Source organism: Armigeres subalbatus, chromosome 2, assembly GCF_024139115.2.
Source record: "Armigeres subalbatus isolate Guangzhou_Male chromosome 2, GZ_Asu_2, whole genome shotgun sequence".
NCBI lineage: Eukaryota > Metazoa > Arthropoda > Insecta > Diptera > Culicidae > Armigeres > Armigeres subalbatus.
Window position 1 is genome coordinate 338,400,849 of NC_085140.1, and position 12,201 is coordinate 338,413,049.

Genomic DNA, 12,201 nt, shown 5'->3' on the forward strand with positions numbered 1-12,201 from the left:
TCTCTGCATGAAATTCCGTTACACTACTGCAGTTTATTTGAATTATTTTTTTATGTTCGCAAAGTTTGAACAAAGGAAGATATTTTAAAGAAAGCAGGGGGAATTGGACCAAACGGATAACTTATGAAGGCTGCACAAAAAAGGCTTCGCACGCATTAAGTAAAAATTAAATGACAATTAAAAAACATTGTCATTTAATTTTTACTTGTTGCGTGCGAAATATAATTATATACTTTTAATTATTTTCTCTTTCGAATATCAGATGATGTATCTGATATTTGCCATTATGTAGGGAGAGTCGGGTAAAACGGATAATTTACATGTTATACATAACATGATATTTCCTGCATTAGATTCCGCCAACTTAATCACAGTAGTACAGTTGTATTGAATTCGTTCTTATTTTCGTCCAATTTAAACAAAGGAAGATATTTCAACTTAGGAGCATCAGGCAAAACGGGCAACTGACGGAGGTTGCACATTACTGGATCTTCTTTATTGGATTCAGTAGACATTATTACAAAATACAGCGCAAGTAAATTAAATATTCTTCTTTTTCTAAATCGGATCTAGTTATTTCTTCATTATGTGGGTAGAATCGGTCTAAATGGACAACTGACGAAGGCTGCACAAAAACTATATCCCTCAGAAGATTGAGTAGACATTATTTGATTATAATAGTAGATTTGAATTCACTCTGTTTTCTCTCTACTCCTAATATCAGATGATGAATCTATATTTTGACATTAGAATCGGGCAAAACAGACAACACTGATCGTCCTTAAATGAAGAAGTGTTCTCCATTTGGTACTACAGACATTACATTATTAGTACTATGCAAATCGATTCGATATGGTTATTAATTTATGGTTTTCTAATATTTCTCGTGAAAATAGAGTACACAGATAGAAAAATCCACTGAAATTTATGCTAAAAATCATGCACATAAATGGAACGTCATTATTAGCGTAATTGCAGAACGGATATAGCCTAAATGTATACAATATGCGACGTGAATCGACTATATTGCATGCAAGTTGTAAGCAATCTTTGTAGGAAGAGGCCCATTTCAGCGAACAATAGTGTAATTTTCCGCATGGCAAGTTTTACGCGCTGTTTACTTTTCATTATTTTTTTCTGTGTAGAAAAGGGTGAAATGGACCACTTGCCGAAGTTTGATCAAAACTCTATTCGATTCTACGCATTTTTTTACGTTCAGAAACGCTATTTCGCAGAGCTTTTATGTAGCGGCTTTTAATTAAGTGTCATTTTGGGTCCCTTTTTTCCACTGTGTGCTGTGATAGATGTTACATTTGAATGCAGTGTGCACACTCAGTTTTTAATTCTGCAGCTCGGCAAAAATCCGCACAGCCGTCCGCCCAGCAAAATAAAAACTGATATCCCGACGTTTGTTAGCTGATTTTCGGCAAATTATTTGCTGATTTTCAGCAACTTTGACAGAAATCTCGGCAAAAAACTTGTTTGCTGGGGCACGGCTGTGCGAAACTCGGTAAAAGTTCAACATTTTGCTGAGATCCCGGTAAAAAAATTAAGTGTGTGGGTCGTGGGGTCCTCGGCTCTGAATTCACGTTCTCCGGATGTAGGCCATCGGGCTCCAACCTTCTGCAGTTCACAATCCAGAAGGCTCACTTCCAGGTTCATTTAGGGTCCTGACATTCCAGGTAACGAGTTTTCCACCTACCATTTTGTACCTCAGAATTAGGGGACACGAAAGTCCTGGCAAGAGTGTCGGGGGGGTTGATGTTTCTGCAGGACGCATGTGGTAATCCACTGATTGTGGACCAACTGGGTCTAAAGATGCCAACTAGGGGTACCGGCTCGACCGGGATATAACACTTTGGTTCTCCGGGCCTATTAAAAGCTTGTTTTCGGAGCGAACATATAGCCTTTAGGTAGAAGCAAAAATACTCATGCGTGTGCTGAGAGCGTCAAGATGATTCGAGGTTATTCGGCGATGTAATTGGTATTTTGGTTCTGGAGGATCGGTCTGATATTGTGGAGCTATAGCAAATGGACTTTCATTGGTTTTAGCTCTTAAACGACGAGAATAAGACCATGAACGGAAATAACTACCGAATAATCCTCTTAAAAAGACTCATCCAACAAAATGCAATAATTTAGGTTAACCTTACATTGCATGCAACTGAATTACAAGAAGCTATCAAGCTCAAAAAGTCACACTTCCATCGTGTAGAGATTTTAAGCTTTCCTATTGAAAGCTTCTCGGGTTGCGATTACCAACACAAGCCACCGTCCAATTAGGTTTGTATTGGTCGCTCTCATTATGCTCGCACTCGCAAAATGGGCGGAGGATGTTTTCCCAGCACGAAAGCTTCGTTTGTTGTGTTTTTCAACATGTGTTTTTGTTTTTGGTTTTCCCTTTTGCTTCGCTCAAGTTTGTGGTGCTCTCGGCGTACGCCGCAACGCTCGTGCATTATCCTGAGGAGAGCTTTCATGCTGGCTCTCTGTCAAAGAACACACGACTTTCCCTCTCGCGTTCACCACCCACCGGGAGTCCTTGCGGAAAATGCCATGCCAAACGAATACGAGCCCATCATCATCACCTGCTAATCACAAAGCGGTCGTGGCGCAATGGGTGGTTGGCGGTTGGGGGCATTGCAAGCAAATGAGTGAGAGAATGGATTGCGAGAGCGGACAAGCAGTGCGAGCGGGCTGTCGGTTGAGGAATGACCGATGGGGGAGGATAAGTGGGATCGGGGTTTGTTTTTTCTTGCCGGCTTTCCTTTGAAACTTCGTTCCGTTTTTCTAGCGATGTGTTTTGCAAGGCCAGTTCGCTTAACTGTGTATGTGTGTTGCCAATTGGAAGGGATGTTCTTATTGTACAGTTCAATGTCCAAGTCCAGATAGGAAAATAATAATTTTGGAAAAGTTAGCTCTAATTTAAGAATCATGAACCATAGGTTGATATTTTGTTGAATGTTCTTGTCACTTTCTTAAATTTTTGTAACATATATTAAATAAAAATTGTAAAAATTGTTGATTCTAGACAACTAAGCCAAATTTACAATAATCGTAGTTGTTTATCAACTAAAAATGAATTCAGTTATGTATTGAACAGCAATTATGTTCTTATTTTCTCCTCTTTGAGAAACGATCGTTTCGTCCTGTTATTATTGTGTACTTCAACTTATAGGTTTTATATTTTAAAAGATAAGTAAGTGATATCGTAACTTTTATTTTCAATTTACTTATGTTAATTTAAACCCAGTTCAATTCAAATATTTTTTAAAATATTCTCTTAAGTTTTAGTTAATTGTAATTATCAGTTACCTAATTCTTTTAATTGGTTTTAAATTTGAGTCTAAATTTGAACATCCCTTATTCGCAGCACACTGTGTTTTTCTGCGTTTCCATCAGCTACAACACTTTTGATTGTTTTTGCTTTGCGCTCCAGTCTCTCAACGTCGTCGTCGTCGTTAGGTCACTGTCAGTGTGGTGCAATTCCGATTCTCTCCGAAGCTCCTCTGTACCCTACTCATATACCGTGGAGCACTTCACGCTGTGTCATGATGGTTCCTCGTGTGTAGTCAGTCACACCGTTCTTCTCCATCATCATCCGTTCCATCATTCTGTCTGGTGTTGTGCACGAGTGCAGACACTACTTTGTCACTCTCCTCCACCTTTGCGTTTTTGTGTGTAGAGCCCTAGTCGCAGTCCCCAAGGTGCGTTGTGCCTATACTTCCAATCCGGTGGTTTTGCAACGATCCCCGCGTCTCTAAGTGCGACCCAAGTTGCCAAAACGCGCTTGCGGTCAATCGGTGGTGCATTACAGTGATATCACTTAGCCTCCCCCGTCGCTGGATAGTTTGGATAGATTGCAGCCCAGCCCCGACCATCAACCACCGAGAGGATTGGGTGTCGTGTGAAGTGCGAGTTGTGTCGCGCGCTGTCTTGCGTGATTCCTAGAAGATCCTTTCCCGCGGCGCGATCGTTCTCCAGAAAACCGGGCGTATATGTGCGATCAGGCCAAACCTCGGAAGAAAAAGGAAAAATTCCAGTACAATAAATCGATTATGGCAGCTACCAGCGTTGTGGTGCTAGATCGTGGCAACAATACAACCTGCACCATCAATTTGCACGGTAAGTGGTCGTCGAACTGCCTGGGAGGGTTAGTCGTTGGAAAATTAGGCGTTGGTATCCAAGCAGGCTTAATATGGCTCAGTCGGGCGAGTGCTCTCCTCTTGAACCCTTTTTAATGTTCAACGGGATGAGGCATGGCCACACCGATTTGACCCAGACATTAGAGAGAGTTAGTTTGTGCTGTGGAGTGCAGATGCGAACCGCAGGCGGGAAGGTTCCAATTGCGGGCCTGGGGAAAAATAGACGGTGCAGTAATTTAGTTTTGATTTATAAATAATTTTATGATAAATTGTATTGACCAATGTGCCTATCAGATAAAATGGGATTATCGCTCTCCCATACTGTATGAAAATAGAACAATCAGACTGGTCAGAAAGGTATCCTTTAATTTAGTTCTCCAGCTTCGTTCTATTTTACTTTATCTATATCTTCGATGAAATAATTACATAAAGAACGATTAGAAGATAAAATACGAAATCAAAGCCGTAGGTTCAACAAACATCGTCCAACTGAGGCAGAGATTATCTTGTAGGATTACCAGAATGGATTACATTGCGCGACTTGTTTGAAACAGCCACTGTGCTATTGCAGTGATGTTACATTAGTCGCGGATTTCGCGATTTTCGCGTTTTCCGCGAATTTGGCGGATTTATCGCGGATTTGCTCTTCCAGTCACGAAAATCGCGATTCCTTTAAATTTTGTCGCGAAAATCGCGGAAAGGAAACAAACAAATGCACGGAAATTGAACTGGAGTGCGGTGCTGCAAATAGTTCATTGTGACATTTGCAACAGCCGGGCAAAGCTGGGATTTATTTCGCTAGTATAGGATATCAATAACGACACTTTGTCTATTTTGATTTCCAAGGGTGTTATTGTCCGGATCAAACGCATTTCAATTCACACCTGGGAACGCCGGAACTGAGCTGAAAATGCTGGTTATCGCACGTAATCATGCTGGTTATTATCAACTCTGTCCACTCGGTTGAGCGATAGAGAGGCTCTTTATCTTTCTTTATTTTTCTTTATCTTTTCTGCTGCATCCAGTTCTGCTCCATAGTGACTCCCAATACTCCAGGCTGCTTATTCCAACTGTTTGTTGTCTAGTCCTTTGTACTCACTTACCATCATTGCTTGGTTAGATATTTTTTTCGATTAAACACGTTTCTGCCATTTCGCGATCCAAAATTCCTCGTTTCTTTGTTTGCTTGTGCCTAGAGTTGTAAAAGGTCATCTGCATGTAATTTGTCTAAAACTTTTTCAGAAGCCTAAAGTAACTTCATAATTTTTTATGAACCCATAACACTTGAGTGGTCCTATAATTTTAGCCAAAGCTACATTGCTCTAAATATATCTGAGGCTTAAGAGTACATAGTTTTTTTTAAACAGTCACTTGTCATTTGACATAATGTTAACAACAATGTCCTGTTAGATGATATAGCGCTATAGATTCGTTACACCTCATAATTTAATATCGCGATTTCGGGAAATTAGACAAATGGATGCCAATGACATTTTACAAAAATGCTCGTGCCTGAGAACATTACAGAAATTAAGACCCCATGGGAAAACACGGCTGATTGCAAATCCGACGAACCACTCGCGATGGATGGATGGACAATAGACGATGCAATCACTCCGACTGGTTACTTGTATGTTCATGGGGAGCAGAATCGCGCAACTTCTTTACTACTCTCTGCTCCAATATGAACTTTGCAGCTCCATTCATCACTTCGTTAACTTCGTCACTTTGATAAACATTCAGCGGACCTTACAGTCATTTTTGTTATTATTCCAGCTTTGCTGTGTCGCAGCATGCGTGGAATAATAAAAATGACAGTTCAGTTGGACGATCCTTTCATATTGAGTGGTGTGCCCTTGAAAACGCAATTGAATTTTGTTTTGGATTCCAAAATGCTTGTCCTTAAGTTATTGCTCTGCAATTTTATCATTTACCAATTTGTGATTTTCGTGCGACCTAACGCCATCTGAACGACTTACTTAGAACCCCGTATCGAGGTTAGTTCGAGTGTGTAGAATCCAAGCTGACGGCTTTCCACTTTGGTTCGACCATTAATTTGGAGTCGCCAACTGTTTTTATCACACTAGAATCGAATTCATGCAATTGCAGGCCTCGAACCCTTTCAATTGACTGTGAAATAGCCATCAAGTGTTTTGGCTGAGTTTGAAAGTCACTTCAGTCAGTCGTATAGCCTATTCACGTGTTTAATCGTCATGTAATACTTTATTTTCAGTAAACTTTAAATCAAAGCACTATTTAGCAAGTGTTGAAGTTTGGAGTTTGGGCCCTCCTTAGCCGTGCGGTAAGACGCGCAGCTACAAAGCAAGACCATGCTGAGGGTGGCTGGGTTCGATTCCCGTGCCGGTCTAGGCGATTTTCGGATTGGAAATTGTCTCGACTTCCTTGGGCATAAAAGTATCATCGTGCTAGCCTCATGATATACGAATGCAAAAATGGTAACCTGGCTTAGAAACCTCGCAGTTAATAACTGTGGAAGTGCTTAACGAACACTAATCTGCGAGGCGGCTCTGTCCCAGTATGGGGATGTAATGCCAATAAGAAGAAGAAGAAGAAAGTTTGGAGTTCAACTAGGCTTATAGTAATGCAAGGATCCATTTATTTAACAACCATGAAATTATTTCTACTTTACCATTCAAAACATTATACGGCATAAATTATGATCAAAGTATCGATAAATTAAAATCAAAAGTATTGAAATTTTGCATTGAAATGTGTTTCTACGTGGCCATTTTTTTGTTTGTCGCGGTTTCGCTTTTGCAGTTGCGGATTTCATTTTGTTAGTCGCGAATTTCGCAGATTGGAATTTGATCAGTTTGTAAAAGCCCTGCATTGTATTCAGGTTGAGTTTAGTAAGCTCTAAGGATCATGGAAAGTTTTGAAAACCACATAAGATATATTGAAATACTTGTTCGATACGCGTTTCACCCTTGATGTATATATTTGACATTTTGGACACTTCTAAAATTTAATTTTGTTTCATGTTATAAGTTTTGTTAAAAATATTGACAATATTTCAGAATAGGAGAAATGCAGACTGTATTTGTAAAATATGAAATTTAAACTAAAAATTCTCGATTTTGTAATAATCCTTATCAGAATGAATTTTTCTTAGAAGTAAATGTCACTTTATATTATACAACTAGCAACATTCTAATAAAGTCATAAATATCTAATGCAGGGCTGGTAGCAGTTTACATTCATAATCGTTGTTTTGTATCCATCTAAGCAACGTTGTTCACTCACTGGCGTAGGATGCTATGATTGAATCAGATCATTGCTCGTCCGTTTCACTCACGCTGTCAATGTCTGGTCATGAAGCACGCTTTTATCGTGTATTGAGAAAGATAATGAAAACAATCACTTAAAATACAGTCGACTCTCTACGGGAGCGGGCCATTTGGCATAAAGTCATTTGGCATAACGCCATTTGGCATAACGGACATTTGGCATAATTGTAACCAACGTCAAAAGTGAGGGTCTTTTGGCATAATTTTTCTTTGCGTTCGCTAAATGGTGACTAAATATAACACCCGTCGATAACAATATTAAAAAGACATTATCCTCTCGTGGAAAGAATGCATTTGCAATGCAATACAAAAGTAGGCGCATGCCTGGATCAGAGCAGTGGTGGATGTAATCCCCTCTTTAATTGTAGACATGTGCCCGGATTAAGGCCTTGGTGGATGCGATCCCTTCTTTTAAAAGTAGGCGCTTGCATGGATTATGGCAATGGACGATGTGATCCCTTCTTTAAAAGTAAGCGCTTGCGCCCGGATTGAGGCAATGGTGGATGCGATCCCTTTTTAAAAAGTAGGCGCTTGCATTGATTATGATAATGGTGGATGTGATTCCTTTTTTAAAAAGAGGGTGGCTGGGTTCGATTCCCGTGCCGGTCTAGGCGATTTTCGGATTGGAAATTGTCTCGACTTCCTTGGGCATAAAAGTATCATCGTGCTAGCCTCATGATATACGAATGCAAAAATGGTAACCTGGCTTAGAAACCTCGCAGTTAATAACTGTGGAAGTGCTTAACGAACACTAATCTGCGAGGCGGCTCTGTCCCAGTATGGGGATGTAATGCCAATAAGAAGAAGAAGAAGAAAGTTTGGAGTTCAATTAGGCTTATAGTAATGCAAGGATCCATTTATTTAACAACCTTAAAATTATTTCTATTATACCATTCAAAACATTATACGGCATAATTTTGATCAAAGTATCAATAAGTTAAAATCAACAGTATTGAAATTTTGCATTGAAATGTGTTCCTACGTGGCCATTTTTTTGTTTGTCGCGTTTTCGCTTTTGCAGTTGCGGATTTCATTTTGTTAGTCGCGAATTTCGCAGATTGGAATTTGATGAGTTTGTAGAAGCCCTGCATTGTATTCAGGTTGAGTTTAGTAAGCTCTAAGGATCATGGAAAGTATCGAAAACCACATAAGATATATTGAAATACTTGTTCGATACGCGTATCACCCTTGATGTATACATTTGACATTTTGGACACACATAAATTTTGTTAAAAATATTGACAATATTTCAGAATAGGAGAAATGCAGACTGTATTTGTAAAATATGAAATTCAAACTAAAAATTCTCGATTTTGTAATAATTCTTATCAGAATGAATTTTTCTTAGAAGTAAATGTCACTTTATATTATACAACTAGCAACATTCTAATAAAGTCATAGATATCTAATGCAGGGCTGGTAGCAGTTTACATTCATAATCGTTGTTTTGTATCCATCTGAGCAACGTTGTCCACTCACTGGCGTAGGATGCTATGATTGAATCAGATCATTGCTCGTCCGTTTCACTCACGCTGTCAATGTCTGGCCATGAAGCACTGATGACGCTTTTCTCGTGTATTGAGGAAGATAATGAAAACAATCACTTAAAATACAGTCGACTCTCTACGGGAGCGGGCCATTTGGCATAAGGTCATTTGGCATAACGGTCATTTGGCATAACGGACATTTGGCATAGTTGTAACCAACGTCAAAAGTGAGGGTCTTTTCGCCTAATTTTTCTTTGCGTTCGCTAAATGGTGACTAAGTGGTCCGAGAAACACCCCGGAATAGCAAATATAACACCCGTCGATAACAATATTAAAAAGACAGTATCCTCTCGTGGAAAGAATGTATTTGCAATGCAATACAAAAGTAGGCGCATGCCCGGATCAGAGCAGTGGTGGATGTAATCCCCTCTTTAAAAGTAGGCATATGCCCGGATTAAGGCCATGGTGAATGCGATCCCTTCTTTTAAAAGTAGGCGCTTGCATGGATTATGGCAATGGACGATGTGATCCCTTCTTTAAATGTAAGCGCTTGCGCCTGGATTGAGGCAATGGTGGATGCGATCCCTTTTTTAAAAGTAGGCGCTTGCATGGATTTTGATAATGGTGGATGTGATTCCTTTTTTAAAAGAAGGCGCTTGCGCCCGGATTGAGGTAATGGTCAATGTGATCCTTTCCTTAAAAGTAGGTGCTTGTCCGGATTATGACAATGGTGGATGTGATTCCTTTTTTAAAAGAAGGTGCTTGCCCAGATTGAGGCAATGGTGGATGTGATCCCTACTTTAAGAACTGCGAAAGAAGGTGAGTGAGCTACAAGCCACGTCGAACAAAAAACCAACCAGCGTTGGAAACCGTTTGGAGGCGGTGAAAAAAAGCGGTACAACCGAGGACCTTGTCGAAAAAGTGGCGTCCCTAATCAAAACTTCAAGAGTCCATTTCGGTGAAGGATAAATTCATCGGGAAGCTGCGAGACATGGTGAAGAACACAAACCAGACCAAAACCCAGTTTACGCAGCCGAAGAAGAACACCAACATCTACGACATCTTTAAATGGACTCCACCAAACAGACTCCCAAGATAGAGCGAGCGCCGAAGGACTCCCGGCGACAGCAGTGACTCCTCTGGTCCGAAGTCGAAAAGAGGAGCCATGTCCAAGGTAAAGTAAACAGTCTTTAAGCTCCGTCTGCCTTCTCTGCACCTCCAAGCCAAACCTACCACAAACCCCTCCCATCCTATTCAATCCTAACCCCACTAAGTCAAAATCCAACAGGAATGCGCATACGGAGCTTTACACACGAGTACCCGTTACTCCGACCGTTATAACTACCCCACCACCACTCCTACCATTACCACCGCCTCCCACTATCAACAACATAATGGCCGCAGATGGGCATCCGAGTAGTCGGGGCCCCACCAGTGTGGAAGCTACACCCCAACCGGAACTGGTGGACAACCCCCGGCGCTCGGACGCTGACCCTGCCAGCCAGGATCAACCAAGCTCAGCGAGGGACACCGAGGGATGCAAGCGAACAGCAGACAACATATTTGGGTCGCAACACTCTGCCCCAACGGACAACGTGGGAGTCAAGCAAAGTCAAGCGCAAAGCCCAAGTGCCGCTACAGCGGACGAAGTGCAAGCATTTCCCCCATTGGGAGCCGACATTACCACCGCTGAACTCTACGACGAGCTGCATCGGAAAAGATACGGCCCCAACGCCGTTATCCTGCCCGGACCCTCACACGTGAGTACCGTCACCACAACCAACCACGGCGAGGGACCTGCCTCCGGAAGGGGAGCACACCTCCGTCACAATCCTGGTCCATCACCACTTTTTTCCGTCACCTCCCCCATCTCTGCCGGTTGTAGGTTCCGGACCTGCAGCCCAAGGAATAACCCTAGCACTCCAGTGGAACATCAACGGATTCTACAACAACTTGTGTGACCTGGAACTGCTGGGTTCGAGTTCGAACCCGGTAGCCATAGCGTTGCAGGAGATCCACAGAACCACACCCGCCGTTATGAACCGAACACTGGGAAGCAGGTATAAGTGGTTCACCAAAGTGTACCGATCTGCCGCAGTAGGAGTACTCCAGGAAATCCTCATCGATGCCGACTTCCCCATTGTCGCTGTGAGGATTGAATGTCCAACTCCGACAACCATCCTGTCGATCTACATCCCCAGCGGCAAGTTCCCGAACTTGAAGAACAAACTGGTGAGTACGTTCGAAAGCCTCCCCTCCCCGGAATCATCCTCGAGGACATCAACGGCCACCATCAGTCTTGGGGAAGTCGCACCAGCAACGCCAGAGGCAAAGTCATCTTTGACGCCGCCGCCGACGCCGGATTCGCAATCTTAAATGACGGCACTCCCACCTTCCGCTGAGGGTCCACGGAGTCCACCGTCGATATCACTATGGCCTCGAGCGGCGTCATGGGTCGGCTTCTCTGGTCCACTGATGGGGACCCAAGAGGAAGTGATCACTCGCCCATCCTCGTGGCCCTAGACAGCACTCCAACCAACATCACCCGCGGGCCACTATGGAAATATGGAAAGGCAAACTGGGGCAGTTTTCAGCGGGAGATCGAACGCGAGCTGCCCTTACGTCCCGACCAGTCAATCTCCGAAATTTCCAAAATCATCCTCCAAGCGACAGAAGGTACCATCCCCAGGACTAGTCCCAACCCGGGTCCATTGGTGGTGCGACACCACCAAAAAGGCGGTGAAGGCCAGCGACGAGCAAACGGAATCACCTTGAGCATTGACGGCGTTACCTACCGGGACCCGCAGGTCGTGGCTGATGCACTAGCCGACCATTTCCACCGACAATCATCTTTCCTGGAGTACCCTGAAAACTTCCGCAAGAAACACCCAGCTCCCGCAGCGGAAATCGCCTCTTCCAAGTTCCACCGGACAACGGCAACGACATGAACCGGCCTTTCACCATGGCCGAACTGGATTTCGCTCTCCAAAAAGGTAGTGGTAAATCAGCCGGCCCGGATGGTACCGGCTACCAAATGTATAGAAACCTTCCTCCGTGTGGCAAGGCGGCCTTCCTGAAGGCAATCAATCAAGAGTGGACCGACGGCACTTTCCCTGCAGAGTGGAAAACCAAAAAACCAAGAAGCTACCGACCCATCGCCCTCACCAATGTCGGCTCCAAAATCATGGAACGAATGGTGAACCGGCGACTGACCCACCATCTGGAAACAACGGGAAAGTTCGACAACCGGCAACACGCCTTCAG

General features: G+C 42.8%; 1 protein-coding gene across 1 annotated transcript in view; it reads left to right on the top strand.

The window, feature by feature from the left end:
• Window positions 1-3,466: 3,466 nt before the first annotated feature.
• Window positions 3,467-12,201, top strand: part of LOC134212830 (uncharacterized) — a 148,187-nt gene continuing 139,452 nt past the window's right edge. The window contains exon 1 of the mRNA XM_062691048.1: window positions 3,467-4,122. Coding sequence (XP_062547032.1) covers window positions 3,996-4,122 — 127 coding nt within the window. The 5' untranslated portion in view covers window positions 3,467-3,995. The remainder of the gene's footprint in view (window positions 4,123-12,201) is intronic.